Consider the following 19,990-nt stretch of genomic DNA (forward strand, 5'->3'; position numbering starts at 1 on the left):
TGAGAAGGGAGAGAGTTACTCCTCAGTTCTGCTTTCATCCTGATTACACCAAAGAAAACACCTGCGCCCGGCCCTGGCATCTCCATGCCCAGTGCCCTTGCTGGAGAGCCTTGGCCTTTCACAGACGGCAGCAGCAATGATTTCTCCCCTTCCCTTTCATTTACTGGGGCAGGGGCGTGTGTCTTTGATTCATAGTGAGCTGGTGAGAGGCTGGGGTTGTCATGGATGACAGTGATTTACCCTCAAAAAGGTAAGTAAGTCATTAAGCACCCCCTGAAGATGCAGCGGTATTGCTGAAGCACGGCAGTGATCATAAACACAGCAGAGAAGCGAGCTGGGGGCTGGTGCTGTTTATGCTGCTTCTGCGGAGCACAGAAAGTGCATCCCCGGGAAGCAGGACAGAGCCCAGCAAGGGCCACTCTGGCCTGGCTGGCTGGCTGCCCTCATCTTCATGGGACCTCTTGCATGCCCAGCTCTGGAATCATCTCTCCTCTGACCCTTTGACTCCAGCTCCAACTTTGTCCATAACCAGCCAGGTCATCAGAGGTCATGAGAGCCGCACTTGCAGGGGTGAGGGGAAGAGGACCTTCCACAGCTACAAGGAGGCTGCTCCCTCTAGGGGTGGCTAAGCAGGAAGGGGGCTCAGTGGTAAGAAAGTTAATGCTGACAACTAGCCTCGGCGCCCTTGGGTGACATACAGAGCACAGCTGCCAGGTGGAGATGGCTCTTGAGAAGCAGGGGCCTCGCACCTGGGTTCCAGGAATGATAGCACTGAGGGTAGGATGTCACAGCCCCGGCCACTGAGCAAGTCACGCTTTTCCCTCCTTCTGACACCAGTTTCCTGGCCGCAAGGGCGGGGCCTAAGGCATCTCTGCATCCCTTGGCCCTAACCAAGGTCCACACAGACCCGGGCAGAGAGAATGAAGGACCAAAGGGACAGGTGTCTGTGTCTCAGCTCCAGGAAAGCAAAGCAGGGGCTGGGGATGTTTCTGCAGCCGCATGCCTGCGGGGCTGCCCAGGAGCGGCCTGGTGGGAGAGTGACTACAGGCCAGGGGGATGAGCTGCCCTGCGGAGGGCAGGGAGCCCACAGCACACCTGCGCTGCATAAACTGAGCTGTCTCAGGTGCTAATTGGAAAAGGTGGGCGGAGTGTGGAGAGCCCATCTCAGGCGGGGGTGGGATGCACGGGCCAGGGGCCTCATGGAACAGGTGAGGGCAGGACCCCGACCGCGAGTGGGGGCCAAAGCCCCAGTCCTGCGGGAAGAACTGTGCCCTGAGGCTGCAGCGGAGAGGAGCTGGGGTCTCGCGGTCCTGTCTTTCTAAGGAAGGGCGAAAGTTGGTTTTCGGAGTAGCTCAGGAAGGGCGCCCCCATCAGGGCAGGGCCGGCCCAGCGCAGCGCCGGAGCCGCCCTCGCCCTCGCGTCCTCCTTCCCGGTCGGGCCGGCTCGGGGCGCAGGAGGCGGCGCGGCGCCCTGCTCCGGGCGGGGCCGCTCCCGCGTGCCCGCCGCCCGCTCCGCCGCCCGCAGCGCTTCCCCGCCGCCGCCTCGGGGCGTCTCTGCTCCGCCGGCGGGGCCGCGGCGCGAGGAGGGGAGGCGGCGGCCGCGCGGAGAAGCGCCGGGTCACCGCAGGCGGAGGCGCCGCGCGCCGGCCCGCCCTCCCTCCCGCCGCCTCCCGCGCCGCCTCCCGCGCCGCCTCCTGCGCTCCCCGCCCTCTCCCGCGCCCGCCTCCTCCGCCCCGCGCCCTGCGGTGCTGCAGCTGCGGGCGGCTCCGGCGGCCCCAGATGTGGGCTGGGCGGCGCGCGGGGAACTTTCGCGCCGGCTGCGAGTGCGGGCCGCGGCCGCGGTCCCGGTGCCATGGCTCGGCGCCCGCTCTGCCCCGCGCTGCTGCTGCTGCTGCTGCCGCCGCTCCTGAGCCCGGCGCCGCCCGCGCACGCCCGGCTCGCCGCCGCCGGCGCCCCAGGTGAGTGCGGGTCCTCGCGGCCCGCGCCCCCTCCCCCGCCGCGCCCGGCCCGACTTGGGCAAACTCCGCGCGCCCCGCCCGGGGCCAAGTTGGCCAACTTCGGGGCCGGGGCGGTGGCGCGGGGGGCGCGGGGCGCGGAGCCCGGGTCGGCGGAGCCCGCGGCGGGGAGCAGCGTTCGGGCAGCGGGTCCGGGCAGCCGGGCGAGGCGGCGCCAGTGCTCGCGTCCGGGGACGCTCGGGAGGAGCTGGACCGAGTGCGCCGCCCGGGCCCTCGGGATTGGTCGGGGCGCCCCGGAGGGGATCCCCGGAGATCCGCGGGACCCTGCCTTACCCCTGCCTGTCAGCGGGCGGGGAGAGGGGCCGCGCCAGACCCCGAGAACAGGCCGCCCGTGCGCGAGGAGCCACGTCCCCGCGGCCTCGGAGGCCCCGCTGGGCACTTAGGCAGCAGGGCGCCGCGGGGTCGAGGCGCGCGGGCGGGGGCCACCAAGCACGGCTTTCGCGCAGCCCGGTGTTTTGCCTGGGGCTGTGGGTGCGAGGCCGGGGCGTTCTGCCCGGATCATCCCGGGGGACTTCCAGGTGCCAGCGGGGCCCCTGCTGGAGTGGGGCAGGAGCGCGAGTCCACGGCTGCGCGGTCCTCGAGGGCCCAGCCGGGGCGCTAGGGCCCCTTCCCACCCCTCGGGGCGAGGCTGGGGTGCGGGCTCTGCGGCGGAGCACTGGGGCTCCGAAGTCTGCTGATCTGACGCCCCTTCCCGTTGCAGGCGGGCCCCCGGGGCGCGGAGCCGAGCGCATCCTGGCGGTGCCGGTGCGCACTGACGCCCAGGGCCGCTTGGTGTCCCACGTGGTGTCAGCGGCAGCAGCGGTGGCTGGGGCGGGGGCGCGAGCCCGCAGGGCTGCCCCGGTCCAGACCTCGGGTTTCCCCGGGGGCAGCGAAGAGGACTCCGGTGGCCGCCTCTACTACAACGTTACGGTCTTCGGGAGAGACCTGCACCTGCGACTGCGACCCAACGGCCGCCTCGTGGCTCCCGGGGCCACCGTGGAGTGGCAGGGTGAGACGGGCGCCACCCGCGTGGAGCCCCTGCTCGGGACCTGCCTCTACGTCGGGGACGTGGCCGGCGTGGCTAAAGCCTCCTCCGTGGCGCTCAGCAACTGCGACGGGCTGGTGAGCACTGTTCTTTCTCTCCTCGGTGGACCGGTTCCCGGGGTCCCCTTGGGAGGGGCAGGCCTGAGCTGAGAACCAGCCTTTCCTGCCCACCGGGTGCTTAGGGACCACCTGCAAGGCTGAGCTTGACCGGAGGGCAAGCTGTTTCTGACTCTCTGAGGGGTTGATTTAGGGAGCCCCAAATCTGCTCCTTTTTACCCCCGTGCCTACGTGCAGGGTTTACAGGTTTAAGTCGGTGTCTCTGTGTGTGTGCATGTAGTCTCGGAAGTGTGTGCACTTGCACGAGTTTTGGAATGGTGTGTGCTTGTGTCTGGGTGCTGGCATACCCGTGTGAACCCGGAGTGTGCCCTTCCCTCTCCAGCGTGGGGCGTCTCTGAGTTTCTGCTCACCTGTGTATCCTCGTATCTGTTGAGTGAGCTTCTGTGGCTTTTAGAGCATGGATATGTGGAGTGTGTGTGTGTGTGTGTGTGTGTGTGTGTGTGTGTGTGTGCACGTGCACTGGCAGTGAGTATTCTTGCTTCTGTGTCTGTGAGTGATACCAGCCCCAGGGCAGATTGTGATCCCAAGGTGCCTGGTCACCCTCTGCCCTTGGCTGGTCAGTGATTTTACAAGGCAGTGATTTTACACTGTGGTTTCCTGCTGAACTCCAGCTGGCTGTTTGAAAAGTCAGTATTCTCCATTTGGAGCCAAGGGGAGTGTCTGGTGCCTGGGAGCTGCTTGATCTTCTGGGGGGCAGTCCCTGAAGGACAGGAGAGGCAGGCAGGATCCTCCTTCAGGATCGTGGGGCTGCCCAGTATGACCAGAGCCCTGGGATGTCCACCTGCTTCAGGGACCCAGCGGGACCGTGGCTCAATGCGAGGGCATCTTGGAGGGACCCAGTCAGTGCGCAGGGAGGAGGCCGACGTTGGTGGTACAGCACAGTCCCGCAGCCGGGGCCTGGCACACGGCAGCAGCCACTGCAGTTTTCTATTTTGGGTTGGGTATGTGGTGGTCAGGCCGGCCGTGCTGGCCAGACATCTGAAGCTGCCCACCGTGGGTTCTGCTCTAATTGCTGCCCGGGTGCTGCCAGCCTCCGGGCCCTGAGCCTGGCGGTCCTCAGGCTGCCCCGCTGGCCCTGCTGGCCGCAGAGCCTGCCATTACCCCCAGCCTGTAACCACTGGTGTTCTTTTTATGGACACACAGGAAACGTCACTTGTTGCTTCAGAAAATCACTGCCTGTGGTTGGAGTGAGTTAGAAGCTGGGCCTGCTGCAAATCCGTGACTGCAAATGTCCTTGGAGGAGTAGGGTGGACGCAGGACAGCTGTTTGTATTCCCTGCTGGCTCTGAGGGTTGCCCCGGGGCTCCCAGTGTGTCTGATCTTACGCTGCAGGCGGGTTTCCGATGCCAGGAGACTCGCTGGGGACTTGGTAAGGTGAGGGACAGCGCACGTGGGTGTGATTGCTGTCAGCCTTGGAGTGCATCAGGAAGGGCTGTGCCTCATTCCTCTTCATTCAGCCACCCCTCAGATGTCTGGTCCTGTTCAGAGATGTGGCAGACCCCTGCCCATGGGGGTGGGAATGGTGGGGGTGAGGGTGTCCTTGGCTTGGGTGTGCTCCTGGGGCTCTCCACATGGGGTCTCGGGCGGACTGGCTAGCTGGAGAGAGGAGTGTACCAACGAGCCAGGTGTGGGCTGGCCGGGGCAGGACAGGTATGCTAATGTATCACAGGGGTCAGACGTCTGCAGGGCTGGAAGGAACCCTGGGGACGCCTGACTGGCCTTGATGGCCAGTTCATAGTGGCCTCAAGGCAGTAGGCCACCATTATTAGTTCTCCATTTGTTCTGGTCTTTTAAGAGAAAAATGTATATCTGTTGCAATTTTATGCCAGTTAATTCCTTAGCCCTTAAAGTCCCCTTGTGCCTCTGTGATTTCCCTTGGCCAAGGAGCCAGGGCTCCACACCACAGGGTGCTTCTGTGTCTATAGACACTGCAGGTGGCAGGGGGAAGCCTGGTCCTGGGGGTGCAGATGCTGTATGAAGCTCCGAGAGGTTGAGTGACTTGCGTGCGGTCCCTCACCAGGGCTGGCGGGAGTCAAGCCCTTGTGCCTTGGGGCTCCCGAGTCTGAGTGGGTGGGGGATGCTGAGATGCAGTGAGGGAGCAGTGACCTGTGCCCCCCAGACTTCCTGTGGCCCAGTGACAACCTGTGCTGCCTGAGCCCTGAGTTCAGCCTCCCGCGCTTCTCCCAGGTGGATGGCAGATGCCTGAAACCTGGGGTTGCAGGGTCTAATGACCAAGCAGATTCAGCTGCTCCCCGGGGGAGGCCCAGGCTCTGCATCTACCTGGAGACCTCAAGAGGCTTTGCCAAAGGCCTGCTCACCCTGTTCCTCCCAGAGCGGTCTGTGAAGCTCTGCTCTGAGCAGTGAGCTCACAGGTCACAGGAAAAGGGAGAGCCGGCAGCTGCGTCCCCTGGGGACCGGGAGCTCTGGATGGGACACTGAAGAGGCCCGAAGAGCTTAGTGTGACCCAGCACTTTGCTCGTGGCTGGATCCTTTGCATGCACAGCATGCATGCAGAGCCCCGAGCGGCATGTGGAGGACCATGGTAACTAGGTCCCTTTCAGGTGCGTGGCACACATTAGGTATTGGCATCCTGATCCTGAAGACTGCGCACTCCTCTGAGGTGAGGGCAGGCTCTAGTTGTCGTTACCAGAGGTACTGGGCTCCTATTTAGTGCCAGGGACTCATGTCACTGTAGCAGTCAGAGTCATTTCAGCTATGGTGACAGAAAACTCACATTAGTTTAGACATGAGGGGACCTACTCAGCTCACTAAGCATTACGTCTTCAGGTGCGGCTGCATCTGGGCACTGCTCTGTGGTGACCTGTGGGCCCTGGTGGAGCCATGCTGCCCTTTCCCACCAACCTTAGCGGGATCTTGTGTGTGTCACTCAGACTCTCTAGGGTGACGCCCAAAGTCTTGGGCCGAAAGACAGTGTGTGTACTCATGGAGGGGCTGCTGAGTATGACATCCAGCCTCAAGTACAGCGGCCAGGAGTTGTGCGTAGTATTCTCTGGGCAGAGCAGAAACTGCCCATCCCGCGGGGAGAGATTGCTGAGCTGAGTCTCCCGCACATTATGCTGCTGCAGAGGTGGTTCTAGTGGGGCCAAGGGACGGGTGCAGAGACTGTGCATCATTTTTGTACACTGATTGAAAGCCCAAGGAGAGGCTGTTGGCATAAGGAGTAATAATCGTGACAGTGTTTAGCCGGGCCAAGCGCTTCTGTCCCATGGCCTTGTTTTGTCCTCATAAGGGCCTGTGGAGTGGGTCCTGATTTCATCCCCATTCTGCAGAAGGGTAAACCAAGGCTCAGGAGACCAGAGAGCTGGCTGTAGTCTTGGCAGCCAGGATTTGAACACACGTCTGTCTGACCACAGGGTCATGGTACTTTTTTTCCCCTGCATGATAACGAAAAGAACAAAGATGAACGTTTTCATAGTACACTTTCGGCCCCTCCTGTTCCATCCTGGAGGGCTCCTCGGTTGGCAGTGTTGGCCATTGTCAGTGTGAGTGAGGGCTCGGGAGCGGCCCGTGGGCTGAGTGTCCTTTGGCTGTTGGGAACTGGCTGTGGGCCATAGCTCGTGAGCATCCAGATGCCTCGCTGCCAGGTCACCACAGTGGGGACTCTAGTGGATGGAAGCTGCCACTTCTGTCCTTCACTCTGTGGGGCCAGGGACCTCCCTGCCTCAGCGCTGGACCCAGTGATTGCTGCCTGCGAGGGCAGTAGGGAGGGTCTGGCCTTTGAGGACTGATCTGGTCCTGGGGCCTTTGAGAGCAGGTGACACCTCCTGTGGGGGCTCTGGAGGGGTCCCCGCGAGCCTCAGTGTGTCCCAAGCTCAGAGGGCCCTGGGTCCACAGCAAGGAGGAAGCTGGCTGCTGCCTCTTGGGCCAGTGCAGGCGGTGTGCTGGTCAGTACTCAAACAGCCAGTCTTGGGCATTTGGAATCACTGGAAGACACAGGGAGAAGGCACAGCTGTCACTAGGGACCCAATTAGAGGGCTGCAGGTGCCGACGGGTCCCGGGGCTGGGGCTGGGGTGACGGGTCCAGCCGGCCACTCAGGGTCCCACTCCCTCCCGCTCTGCAGTGAGAGGGGGTAGTAGCTGGAGAGAGGCTCTCCTCAGGTCAGAGTGGGGTCCTTCCTGGCCACTGCTGAAGCATCTGCGTAGCCCCTGTGGCAGTCTCAACCTCCCCTCAGCTGGCTACCTTCCTTCGGATTCACTTTAAGTGACAGAAAGTTGGCTCATGGTGGATGCAGCCTGCAGAGGACTTGATGGACGCAGTGATTTGAGGGTTCTGAGGAGGTTAGCCTCAGGCACGCTGCACCCAGCAACTCAGAATGCGCTGTCTCAGTCCAGCCACTCAGATCATTCTAGAATGCGCCCCTCTTGTGTGGGAGCCTTCAGCAGCCCTGGGCCTGACCTATCTTCCAAGGAGTACGTCCTCTGAACTGAATGGGCCCTGCAAGAGTCCAGGCACCTCCTGGATCATTGTTCAACCATCTGTAATGTGGATGCTGAGTCTTGTGCCCACCTTTGTGACACCCCACCTCAGAAGTGGGAGGAGTTCAGTAGTGCTCGGCTGTGCAGCTGCTTGGGGGCACCTTCCCCACACATCCTGATGTTCTGTGCCATCCTCTACGCCCCACCTTTCGCTTGGATGGGAGTCCCAGGGCCCCTTCTTCTAGAGCACTGATACCCAGCTAGCCTCGTCTTGGAGACGGCTGGGCTGCACCCTGGTCTTCGCCCAGGGCTGCCTACCGCACCTGGCCTCATGCCCTGTCTTTGCCCCATGCAGCAGCCATCTGTCAAATCGTGTCACCTCTTTGCTTTTTACTGCTCTTCAAAAAGAAAAATCCAAAGCGGTGGGCCTGGTGCTCTGGCCCCTCTCTTTTCTGTGGCTCGGCTGGGACCACAAGCCTTGTCTGTCACCGTCTATCGCCGGACCCCCTATGGCTGTGCCCTGTCACCTGAGCTTTCAGTTTTCCAGTGGTGGGCTGTGCCTGTCCCCAGCTCTCCGCCCCTACCTGCTGCGCTCCGTAGGTCTTGGCTAAGTGACATCGTATCCTGGAAGCCGTCCTCGGTTGTGGGTCCTTGTCCTGTCCCTGCTCATGACATCTCCTAACTGATGTGGAGTCCAGCTGCAGCCTGGGTGGGTGGTATGCCCAGGTTCCTCTGTGCCCAGCGCTCAGGCCTGGCCCACTTCTCTGTTGTGCTCTGCTGCTAAGCCCAGGGCCTTCGGAGGTGGCCGAAGGTGCAGGAGGACCTACATGGTCATGCTGGTTTCCTAGCCTTGCATTGGGTTTGGAATGTGAGTTTGGATCCTCTGGTTTAACACGGGTGGAGCAGGGCAGGGGGTGGCGTCGGGGAAGGGGAGACAGGAACCGGGCTGCACTTCTGTGCTGTGCTTCTGACTCTGTTGACATTGTGGGGCCCAACAGGCTCTGTGTGAAGACCTCCCGGGGTCCCAATGGTGCTCCTAGAGGCAGATATGGAGGTGCAGGGGGCGTCAGCAGGCCACTGGCTGGCGAAGGCTAGTGGCAGGGGCTATCTGTGACACCCAGTCGAGGACACAGTCCATCTTCACCTTGGCCACTCTGTCTCGTCCCACTGCATGTGGCCCATGTCCCTGAGCCTGCAGCTCCGCAGCCTCCTGGCCACCTCACCACCGCCTCTCACTGGGGCCCACTTGGTGGAAGGAAGAGGCTTCCGAGGGGCTCTCCCCACAGCGGGTGGACAAGGGATGTGTGGTGGATCCGTGACTGCTGAGATGGAGGTGGCTTGCTGAGGGCTGTGCTCAAGGGGCAGGGTGCAGGGCGTGGGTCCCCTGTTCCCTGAGAGGGCTGTACTCAAATCTGCTCCAGCCAGGGTAGTATCTTGGGCTTGGGAGAGGGAACTCAGGAGTGAGTGTGGTGCCTTGAACCCCTTGCTCAAGTCCTGCTCTGGGACCCTCTTGGTTGCAGCTGCTCCCACACCCTGTGAGGCAACCTGGTGGGGAAGAGGGAGGAAGGCCGAGTTTACAGCAGGCACCCCCCGCTGAGTGCCCCCTAACCAGGCAGGCTTAGGTCACGGGACCTTTGCGGGACCACTTGCCATGGCTCAGGGATGAAACGTGCTGATTGGCTCCAACCTGAGTCACATGCTTTCCGGTGGACAGGTCATGAAGGAGCAAGGGCTGCTGGGAGGCAGACCATGAGGGTCCACCCCATGAGAGAGTGCTGGGCTATCCTTATTCCTGCTGTGCCCAGGCTGAGGGCTTCTGCATGAGAGATGCCCCTGGAAAGCCAGCAGTGGTGGTACCCAATCCCTGCTGTGTCCTATAAGCTCACCGGTGCTGCTCCCATTTTATAGATAAGGACCCTGAGGCCCAGGAGAGTTACTCAGATCTGTAGGGCTTTCCCTGAATGTGGAGTCAGCCCGGACCCTGGGGAGGCCACGCCCTGGTCTCTGGGCCAGAGCCTAGGGACACTTGCTCTCCCTGGACCAGCCCCTGCCATGCACTGGTGTTTCTGCCGCTGGGGGCTGAGTTGTCGGCACCACTCATTTCTGTGTGCTGGTTCTGGTTCCTCCTGTAGTGGCCGGCTTGGACCTCTGGGTTCCTCTAAGCCCCAGCACTTGATGATGATGAGTGGGGGACTAAAAGTCCTCTCGGCCGAGAGTCAGGCAGGAAGTAGGAGTGGCTGAGTCTCTGCCCAGGCCTGCAGTGGGGACCAGAGTTCCACAGCAGGTGTGAGTGGAGGAGTTGGGAAGGGCTCATCTTCTGGGTGCCCTGGGGTGTGCCCCAGGGCCCAGCATGCCCACTCCATCTGCTCAACTTCACTTTGACTTCGTAGCGGTCTGAGCTGCGGCCTGCACCTCCCTGTCTGGTCTGGGACGAGCCGTAGGGGCAGGTGTGTGGGCTTCCTGGGGACCGGGTTCTGCACAGAAAGCCAAGCATCTTTTGTAACTTGAATCTCCTGCTCTGGCAGGAGATTCTGTAGCCCTGGGCGGGGCCCTGTGTATCTATACTTGTGTGGTCACATATGAAGAGTGTGTGTGGAAGTATGTGCATGCATGTGCACGTCAGGTATGTAGGGATATGTGTGCGCACAGAAGTGTGCACGGCAGCGTATGTGTATGCATGCGTAGCTCAGCGTGTGTGGGTGTCCATGAGTCTGCCACGTGTGCATTGGAATGAGCGTGTGTATAAATGGGCACATGTGTAAGGGCACCTGTAGGTGCTTGTGTGTGTGTCTCTGTAGGCATAAGTGTGCGCTCAGGAGGTTATGGGTTTGTGTGTGCATTAGAGGAGCCACATGTGTGTGTGCCCTGTGTGTATGCTTGTGCATGTGTGTGTTCTCGGCAGGGTTCTCTGTGGCCATGGGTCCTGAAGTAGGGTGCAGGTGTGGGGGCCACCCCAGCCCTCTGTCCTCTGGCGCTGCCTTGTGGCTCCCCTCCCTCACTGGTCCTCAGGAATGGGAGGGTCCAGGTAGGAGCCCCGAGCTCTGCTGAGTATGTTTCATATTAAATGTCAGCTGTCCAGCGGTTCTGCGACGCTGCCATTAATATGGAGAAGTTATTACTAGCCCTGGAGCCAGCTCCTCAGGCTCATCCATGAATTTCAATTATACTGCACATTGACTCCAGGGCAGGTGGAGCGGGGCACGCGGTTTCCGCTTGCAGGCAGCGGCAGCCCTGGCATCCAGGAGCAGGGGCTGGGCACAGCTGAGAGCTCAGGTGGTCTGTGCTGACCCCACCCCACCCTGTGTATTTTGGTGGTTGCTGAGCAAGAAGTGGCCTTGGCACATCTGGGCCAGAAGCTGCTGCTCATGTGCTCAGCTCTGCCCCACAGCTACACAGCTGGGACCAGGGCCACGACTCTGGGAGACACAGCTCATCGGATGATAGAAGGAAGAGCCTGTCAGCACCCCTCCCCGGGCACCGGAAGACTGTGATTGATACTAAATGACCATGCAGCCCAGGCGGAGGCTCAGGACAGCCTGGCTGTTTCTGCAGTTCACTGGGCCTACAGAGCCATCAGGTATTGGTCTCCATTATTTTATATTCTGCCAAGAAAGAGGAGTGTTCCCGATGCAACTGCCACCTGCATCTCATCGCAATCTCCTGAGGCGTGGGCACCAGCGCCTGCAGCTCCTGTGGCCTGGGTGCACATTGCTGTCCACCCGGGTGAGAGAGTCAGCCCTCCTGCTTGAGCTGTTCTGCATGTGCAGTGACCAAGGGAAGCCCTGCCTGTCTGCTTTCTCCTGCTCTGGGACCCTGTGGAGTAGCAGTCGTTCCTCCAGGATGGGCACTGGCCTCTCCAGGGCTGTGTGTTCCTCTGCATGTCTCTGTGCTGTCCACTACCATTGCAGTGTGACTCCGCAGAGATGTGTTTGGTGGCAAAGGTCTGGACATGACAGTGCCACCCCTACTTATGCTTTAGTCGGAGCCATGGCTCGGGAAAGCACTGCCGAGGGGGCATGTGCCGGTGGAGCCCCCGTCCTGATGAAAAAGCATGCTGGCTTTGTTCTGTGTTCAGAGGTGGTGACTGTGGAAAATGCGCCCTACCAGCATGTGGATTTAGAGCCTTGAAGACATGGCTTGATGTGACGATGATGATGGAGGAGGAGGAGGAACAACTTGCCTGAGGCCCATTCAGGGAGCCGACCCGACCTGCAGGTTCTGTGCTGGGGACCTCAGGGCCTGGGCCATGTGTACTCACGGGGCCAGCTCCCAATGGCGGAGCATGTGAGGGTTCACCTAGCTGGGCCCTTCTCCTCTGGAAACAGACACTGGGACCACGTAGACAGTGAGATGCATGTATGTTGGATGCAGCACCGTGTAAGGGTCCGTGTGGCTAGTCTGATAGGGACAGAGTTTCTGCAGCTGTGATGGGCAGTGGCTTGAGTCCTGAGCATATTGGTGTGTATGTCCAGCTGTGCCCTGCTTAAAAACAAAGACCCGTCTAGGGTATGTGTCACTGGGCAGTGGTGTCACTGTGCTGCACCCACACAAACGCAGGCAGCTCAAGGTCGCTGGCACATGCTCGAAACCTGTCCTTCACCAGCCCAGGTGTCACCCTATGATTGTGACTGAGTGTGCATAGGTCATGCCACGCCCCAGGTCCTTTGTGTGCAAAGGAAACCTCAGGTTAAGGGACGCCTCAGATGAATTGTTTTCCTGGCATCTGTTCTTGCTCCAGGAATAAGCTGTGCTCACCATGTCAGCTTCAAAACACAGCAGCTACTGCGCCAGAGACTCGGAAGCCACGCAGTCCCAGACAGTAGCCAAGAGCCACTGAAACGTGCGGTTTCCGCCCAGAGTTTCTCTCTGTGTAAAATACACATCAGACTTTAACGACTTGCTGTCAAAGAAACAAATGTAAGGCATTTTACAGGTCATTCATTCATTCATTCTTTTTGTCATGCTGGAGAGCAAACCTAGGTCCTTGCATTTGTAGGCAGGTACTGCACCTCAAATCACACTCTTACCCGCCACAGGAAAAGTTTAGCACCGATTATAGGCTGCATTGATAACCTCTTGGATGCATGACGTTAAATGAAGCAGACTATTGAAGTGAATGCTACCTGTGTCTCATTCCATTTTTAAAAATGCGTTTGCTATGTGACGCCTGCCTATGTCCTTGCTGTCCTGTGCTGTGGGGATGCCTGGCCGGATCCTTCCTCCTCTGCAAGCATTTTCTTGCCTGGTCACATCTGTTCTTTCAAATGAATTTTTGAATTGTTTTGTCAAGTTAAACAATCCCTTGTGGATTGATTGACATTAAATTAAACTTAAAAGCTAATTACAGGAAGAATTGGTGTAATGTATTGTATTTACCAGGAACGTAGTTATCGTTCAGTTTATTTAATTCTGCTGTCATGCAGCGCAGTAAAGTATTCCACATGTTTAACTCATGCCATCATTTTTTAAAATCAAGGTTATTCCAAGGATTTTTTTTCTTTTTGCCAATGCAAATTGAATCCTTTCCATCTATTGTCGTTTACAGGAAAGCTATTGATTTTTATATAATTATTTTTTTATCAAGCAGCTTGACTAAACTCATTAATTCTCTCTGTGACTCCCCTGGGCTTCCTAGGTAAACAGTGGTGCTGTCTGTAAACCCGGACAGTTTTGGATTCTCATTTCCAACCTGCGCGTCGAGAACCTTCAGAGCCACATTGAGCAACCCGTGGCTTTGTGCCTTCTCCTTCTCCTTTTCCTCCTCTTCCCCTCCTCTGTGCTGGCTCTAATGGGAATGCCCCCAGAATTCTCTGCTTCATAGAATGCTTGCTTGAGGATTTAGATGGATTTCGTGTGAAGGCAATATCCTCTGATTCCTACTCTTCTAAGATCCCATCTTTATCAGCAAAGGAGCTGAAATCTAGATAGAAAATCACACCCTCTTGCCAGGAGAAAAGAGCCAGCAGTGCTTGCAGTCTGGAGCTGGGATCTTGTGTTCTTATGTGGCCACTGGTTCTGTCCCTCACTCTGCAGGCCCAGGGGGGAGACCCCACACAGGCAGCATGGCGGGTGGGGGTGCAGAGCAGGGGGCAGGCAGCACCTCCCTGCCAGTCAGGCAGCTTCCTGGAGGACATGGCTGCATGGGGAACAAAATGGGGGTACCCCCACAGCATCTCTACTGTACACCCCTGCAGGCCCCTCATTGCTTGCTGGACCCCGCCCTCTGTCCTGACCCCCGAGAGGGACAGACTGCACCAGCCTCATCCTCCCAGACCTTCCGTTACTTCTGTCCTGTGCGCATTTGGAAGATACTGTTCACACAAAGGCAGCTTTCTTCCAGGAGGATGTCTGGGGCTCGCTCTGCTGAGAGGGGGGCGTTTTGAGTGACCTCCCTGGCCATGCCATACCCCAAGGTTCTGAGTGATCAGATCCCGCTGAAACCTGGGCTTTGAATTTTTCAGTGGCTGCACAGGAGAATCCCGTACAACAGGACACGAACGCACTGACCTGGAGCGTGGGCTCGAGGCTCAGGCTGGCAGCCAGCCACAGGGTCCAGCTGTGCCCTTGTTGGCCCGTGATGCCTGTTTCCCCAGGTCCAAGGGAGCAAGGCTCCGGGCCTCCTTCAGAAGATTGGCGTGCGGGGACTGTGAGGACAGAAAGAGGGAGCCCAGCGAACAGACCCCTCGCAAGGCTCCCCAGGGGTGCCCACAGTGGGAGGGCCTGATGGCCAGCAGCGCCTGGTGCCTACTGGTGGCCTGTCCGTGTCAGAGGCGTCTGGGTCTTGGTAGACACTGGACCCTGGTCCTGCGGTCCTGGGTGCAGCACGGTGAGTCAGGAGCAAGCTTCTGCCCCTAGCCTGGCTGCAGCCCCCTGTCCCCTCCCCTTCCCCTCTGCACCTATTGCTGCCCCTGCCCTGAGCCGATCTCAGGGTCTCCGGGCAGCATGGCCCTGTTGCAGGCCAGGGTGGCTTGTCTGTGACAGTGGTAGGATAATCCCCAGCAATGCAAGGAAAAAAGTATCTGTTCTTCATCCCCAGTCCTTCACGTGGAACCCTAAAACTCCTGTAATTTCCTGAGTGCAAAGGGTGACAGGAGTGTCTTTTGTAGCAGTGCCCTGGCTTGTTCCCTAGCTTCCAACCCAGAGCTCCGGCCCGGAGTCTGCAGAGAGAGCAGGGTGTTGGTGCATGCTAACAAGGCTGGGCCCTGTCTGCAGAAGGAGCCAGGCAGGATGAGGGGGGCGTCTGGCCCCACCCCCATCTCTGGGGAGAGGCGTGGCCAAGGTCCACAGAACCCCGAAGCTACGTCTTGGAGTTTGGCAAGCTTCAGGGCTGGCCAGCATGTGGGGCTTTCTGGGGTGGGTGTCCAGGAGAAGTGTAAGCTCTGCGGATGCCCTCACTTTGGCTGCTCTGAGCAGGGCCCTTTATAATACCCCAGCCAGGGTAAGTATCCCCACACGAGGCATCCTGGGGAGTCCTGCTGTTGGACGCGGGGCCTGCTGGCCTGCAGGGCTCTGAGGCTTGTGGGGCCCTGGGAGGTTGGTGCCAGCCCTGAATGGAGCCAGAGAGGTGGGGGGCTGGGGGCCTGAAGGGGAAGCCACAGGCTGGCGTCTGAACAGCTGAGTAAAAACAGATCTGGGGAAGCACCACAGCAGGGCTGTGGGAGAGGAGGGGAGGTCCCAGCCGGCAGCCTCAGGGCCTGCGTTTCTCTGGCAGCTCCAGCTGCAGCTGCTTCACGGGGCAGGAGGCTGGGGGCTGCACAGAGCCCGCCTCTCCTCCCTCTCCTCTCTTCTCCCTTTGCTCCTCTCCTCACCTGGCTGCCTCCCTCCTTCTCCTCCTTCCCCACCCTTCATCACCAGGACTCCAGAGCCCTTCCTGGGTGGGGGCTGGCATTGGAGGTGGCATCCAGAACCCACGACTTCTGTGTCCTCCTGGGATACTTCCAGAGGCCCTGTTGTGACAGGTGCGCTCTTGGCACACGAGTGGCTGTCCCTCCGAGCTGGGAGGAATTGGGATGAGAGAGCGGGACTGGCCACCCAGGGCCACAGAGTTCAGAGCCCGGGCTCCTTGTGCCGCAGTGGCCCAGCCTCACTCTGCTCGGGCGCTGTAACCCCAGCCACCCACACAGGCAAAGCTAACTATGGTGGAGGAGGTCCCGCCAGCTCTAAGCTGGTTGCTAAATGCTTGGTGCATTCCCAGCAAAGAGGCTCCAGGCCACACGCTTAACTCCGCTGAAGCCAGAATAGCCCCTGCCCATAGGGTGGCTTGGTCTTTGCCCACCATTTCTTGGTGGGCAAAGTGAGGGCAGACCCTTGCTGGGTGTGTCGGAGTAGGGAGGCACTGCCTGGTATCTGTCCCTACCATCCAGGCATAAGATGCAAGCCAGGGTAGTCTTGGGCGCCGTTGGTGTCTAGGGGCTGAAAAGGCCTTGACTCTGGTCACTTTGTGGCCTCTGGTGGCTGTGTTAGCTGCCCCAGGACTGGGGCACCCTGTCTTGGTGACCCCCTGTCTCTGATTGGTGGTAGCCTTCCCCCAATGGCAGGAGGCTGCTGGGGCTGGGCTGGGCTCAGAGCCCTGGTTCTGGGTCCAGCTTCTGGTTAGTTATGTGCAGGCCCGGGGCTCTGTGGTCGAAACTTTGCTTCTTTGGTGACTAGTGGTTGCTGCCCTGCAACTTCCTCCTCTGGAGCCTGTTGGCTGTCGCAGGCAGCCGTTCGCCCCTGTTATCCTGGGCTGGTTGAGTTTACAGCCTCCTCCACTGACCTGTTTCTTCTGCTCAGCCTGCCAGGCCTTTCCTGTTAATTTCATCTGCTGACTCAGGCTGTAGGAAATAAACAGTTGTTCCCCGGCCCTCCTATTTGATTTTTAAGTGTTTAAATTCCTTTAACAGAAATGAAGTGTGCTTCCAGTACCAAGCAAAGTGTTGGTGTTTAGTATTTTTTCCTAAATTGCTACTCCGATGTGTTTTCTGCACCCCTGTACCGTGCTTCATGACTCTGGGATTCAGATTCCGCCATCCATGAAGCTCTGGAGCGGATCTGCTTTGCTCCGGGCGGTCCCTGTTTTTCTTTTTTTCACGTGATCACCAGGCTCTTTAAGAACTATTGCTTAGGGATGGATTCAGCGATCGGGTGGAGCACCTATCATCGTGACTCTATAAAGACAATTTGTTTGTTTTTGCCCCTTTTCCAAATGGGTTTTGTTTGCCTTGAATAGTGTCATAAGAGGGCCTTTGTTTGGGTTGGTGCTGCCACCTAAAACAGTGTCTAGCGTGGCGAGGCCTTGCCAATCTCTGCTGAATCTGTGAATTGATGATGTCTAATTTTTCCAGGAGAAATACAAGCTTTAAGTCTCTTACCATATATCCCAGTAGCTTTATTATTAAGAGTTTTAGAATTTTATTAACATGGTGAATTGGGTCTTTTCCATTGTATCTTATAGCATTGTATCTTATTATAGATATTTAGGAAACTTTTAATTTGTAATATGCACATAACCATTTACTCAGACTATCCGAGACCTGCTTGTTCCATGTGAATGAAATTCTCAGGTCAGACATCTTCATTCCAAGAGAGCAGAGTTAAAAATGACTCATTTCTCCGGATCACGGCAGAGCATATGCAGACCACAGATGAACACTGGACAGCTGCTGTCAGCCAAACCAAGGCCGGGGTCACCATCCTTGGGGTGGGGGCCTCCCACGACCCTTATCTGATGATTTGCTGGGTTCACATCTCCCCTTGTGTTTCAGCAAACTGGCTTCTGTTACTATAGTGGCATAAAAACGAAACACAGATAATCACAGAAGAATCCTTTTAAAATAAACCTCTGGCTTGGATGTTTCTCACGTTGCCTGCCTAGATACACAAGTGACTGTATTGATTTTGCAGAGATGTTTTAGTGAATGTCCTTATTACTTTTTCCCATTTTTTTTTTTTTTTGGTGTGTGTGTGTGGGGGGAGGATTTTTCTAAGTATGCAATCATCTTGGGTAACTCATAATGTTTTGTCTTTTTTTAAATAGTCATTTTATGTCTTACTACACTGGTTGGAATGCAAAGTGGAATTTGAGTAGTTTTGTGTGGGAGCTACAGCCCATGGCCTCAGGGCGCCTGAGCCTCCGTCCTAGGGGGTTGGGAGCCAGGTCCTGGCTGTGTGAACGCTGCTGCTGCCACTGCTGCTGCTGCCGGACCCCGAGTGTATCGACCTTGGCCCAAATGGATCTCCTGTGCTCTCTCAGCCTTGGGGATAGTCTTTTGTATCAAGTAAAGCTTCAAAGATGGGAGATGGCTGTGTGGTCGGTAGTTGTTTGGGGACGAGAACCTCTTCCATTTCTGGTGGTCTGTGGCTGGGTTGCGGTGCCCTGGGCCCCGCGCAGGATTGTGTGCAGGGATAGCAAGCAGGCTGCTGTGGATTTCACGGGGGAGGTGGTTCCGTGAGACACTTCAGGAGGCTGCAAGGAGCTGCAGTCGTACAGCCTGGAAGCTGTGCATGAAGCTGGCTGCAGGAGCCCTGCTGGAGCCCCTGCCCTCCCCTTACTGATGCCGTACCTTCTGAACTTCACTGTTCTTGCTCTGCAGGGTGGAGTTTGCGTACTGGCGGGCCGTGGGCCGTGTCCAGCCGCAGATGAGTTTTGTTTGGCCATCTCAGTATTTGATGAAGCCTCAGGTTTCCAGTTGCTCTTGAGAATTTGGGAGATCTGCTCGGCCTGTGTTGCTGAGGGCTGGAAGTCTGCTGCGGGGTGGCACAGTCTCTGTGTCACCCAGCCCTGCTCCTTTGGTGTGCATTTCTCACACAAGGCTTATGGAGGCACCTGGGATTTTCTCCTATGTGAGATGAACACTGCGTGGCTTTCGGATCCATCATGTCTGCCTCCCCCCTCTTTCTTCTCCATGATTCCGTTTATGGACCACTGGCTCTGTCCGTATTCTGCTTGGCCCCAGTCCCTCTCCGCAGAGTATGCCTGATTCTGGCTCCTGCCCTCACTGGCTGAGCCCACATTTCTCGTCTGTGAAAAGTAAAAGTTGATGGTGGTAATTGCTGTGCCGGGTTAAGATGAGGACGGAATGAAGTAAGGTCTGTAGTTGGCCCTTGGTGGCCACAGGCCTTTGTAGTCAGAGGCAATGTTTTCCTCATGTTGCTGCTCAGAGGAACCCGAGCCTGAGAGTGCAGTGTAGCTCTGGTCACTCAGGAAGCCCTGTGGGCTGGCGGGCTGAGTGGGCGTGGGAGGCGGGACTGGGGAGGGGGTGCAAGGCTGGGGGAGGGTGCTCTCCCGGCCTCACATTGGGATTGGCCTGGGCCGCACTGCCAGTTGAGGCTGTGACTCTTCTGCAATGGAATTCCTGGGTCAGAGGAAGGAAGACAGATGTTTACTGGAAGAGACTGATTGCCGCTGATGTCATCGTGAGCCCCGCAGGACACTGCTGCAGCCAAGGGTCCTCCGGCCCTTCCTGCCAAGGCAGCATTCCTGGGGCAGCTGCTGGGGCAGCCCCCCCCCCCCATTCTCCCATCATATCCCCCACCCAAACACAATTACAGGGATGCAGAAAAGATTTCCAGGCTGAAGAGCGAAGGGTATCGTTGGTGGGTAGGCGCTGAGCAAGGAGGCCAGGCGCGTTGTGGGGTGCGCAGTGCAGGATGGAGGAGCAGCCTGGGCGGGCGGAGGGCTGTGTGGAGCTGCGGGCCAGGTCAGGGAAGCACACATCCCTTCTGCCACTCCATCAGTGAGAGCCTGGCCTGGTTTCTTCTTCCAGTCTGGAGCAGGGTGTGGTGAGAGGACCTGGCGCCTTGCTCCTGTCCTTTCCCAGCATCTGTGCTGCTGATGCTGGCAGCCCATGCCTTCCTACAAGCCATCCCTCGTCCAGATCCCTGGGACTGCAAGTGATGAAGACCCAGTGCAAACTGGCCCAGGCTAAAGGAGGAACGTGCTGCCTTCTGGGAGCTGCTCAGGGCTCCTGTCCTGCTTTAGCTCTGCCTCCCTTTGTGTGGCCCTGCCTCAGCAGCACAGTGGGTGACACCTGGCTTACCTGGGTCCCAGCGGGCAGTCCCAACTGAGAGGCTTGCCTTTCTCTAAGGGCTTCAGTGGGAGTCCCAAACCTGGTTGTGACTGGCTCAGGCTGGGTCATGTGGGAGGTTTTGAGCAAATCACGGTGGCTGAGGTAAGTAGAAAGGCTTTGATTGGCCAGGCCTGGTCCCATGACAGCCTTGGGGGTGGAGTTTATTGTCAACCTCTTGAAGACAGTGGGTGAGCACTGGGGGCTCAGAAGAAAAGCAGGCTGCTCCAATGGTGTGGCGCTGAGAGGCGCCACTGCCTTCTCTGTCTCCAGGACCTCTGACTTATCTTCTCCCTGGGTCCTCTTGTTTCTGCTCTGACCAAGCTGCCCTGTGATAAGCACAGTGCGTCCTGCCA

At 58.3% G+C, this 19,990-nt stretch overlaps 1 protein-coding gene across 3 annotated transcripts in view; it reads left to right on the forward strand.

Moving 5' to 3' along the window:
* Positions 1-1,214: 1,214 nt before the first annotated feature.
* Positions 1,215-19,990, forward strand: part of Adamts2 (ADAM metallopeptidase with thrombospondin type 1 motif 2) — a 187,995-nt gene continuing 169,219 nt past the window's right edge. For 2 of the 3 annotated variants that reach the window (XM_063230484.1, XM_063230483.1), the window contains exons 1-2: positions 1,215-1,957; positions 2,715-3,115. In XM_063230484.1, coding sequence (XP_063086554.1) covers positions 1,852-1,957; positions 2,715-3,115 — 507 coding nt within the window. In that variant the 5' untranslated portion in view covers positions 1,215-1,851. Of the gene's footprint in view, positions 1,958-2,714; positions 3,116-14,911; positions 15,029-19,990 lie in introns of those variants that run through there. The other variant, XM_063230485.1, reaches the window with a different exon arrangement.

This window comes from Cavia porcellus, unplaced genomic scaffold (assembly GCF_034190915.1).
Source record: "Cavia porcellus strain 051 isolate PalLab524CR breed Dunkin Hartley unplaced genomic scaffold, mCavPor4.1 scaffold_19, whole genome shotgun sequence".
NCBI lineage: Eukaryota > Metazoa > Chordata > Mammalia > Rodentia > Caviidae > Cavia > Cavia porcellus.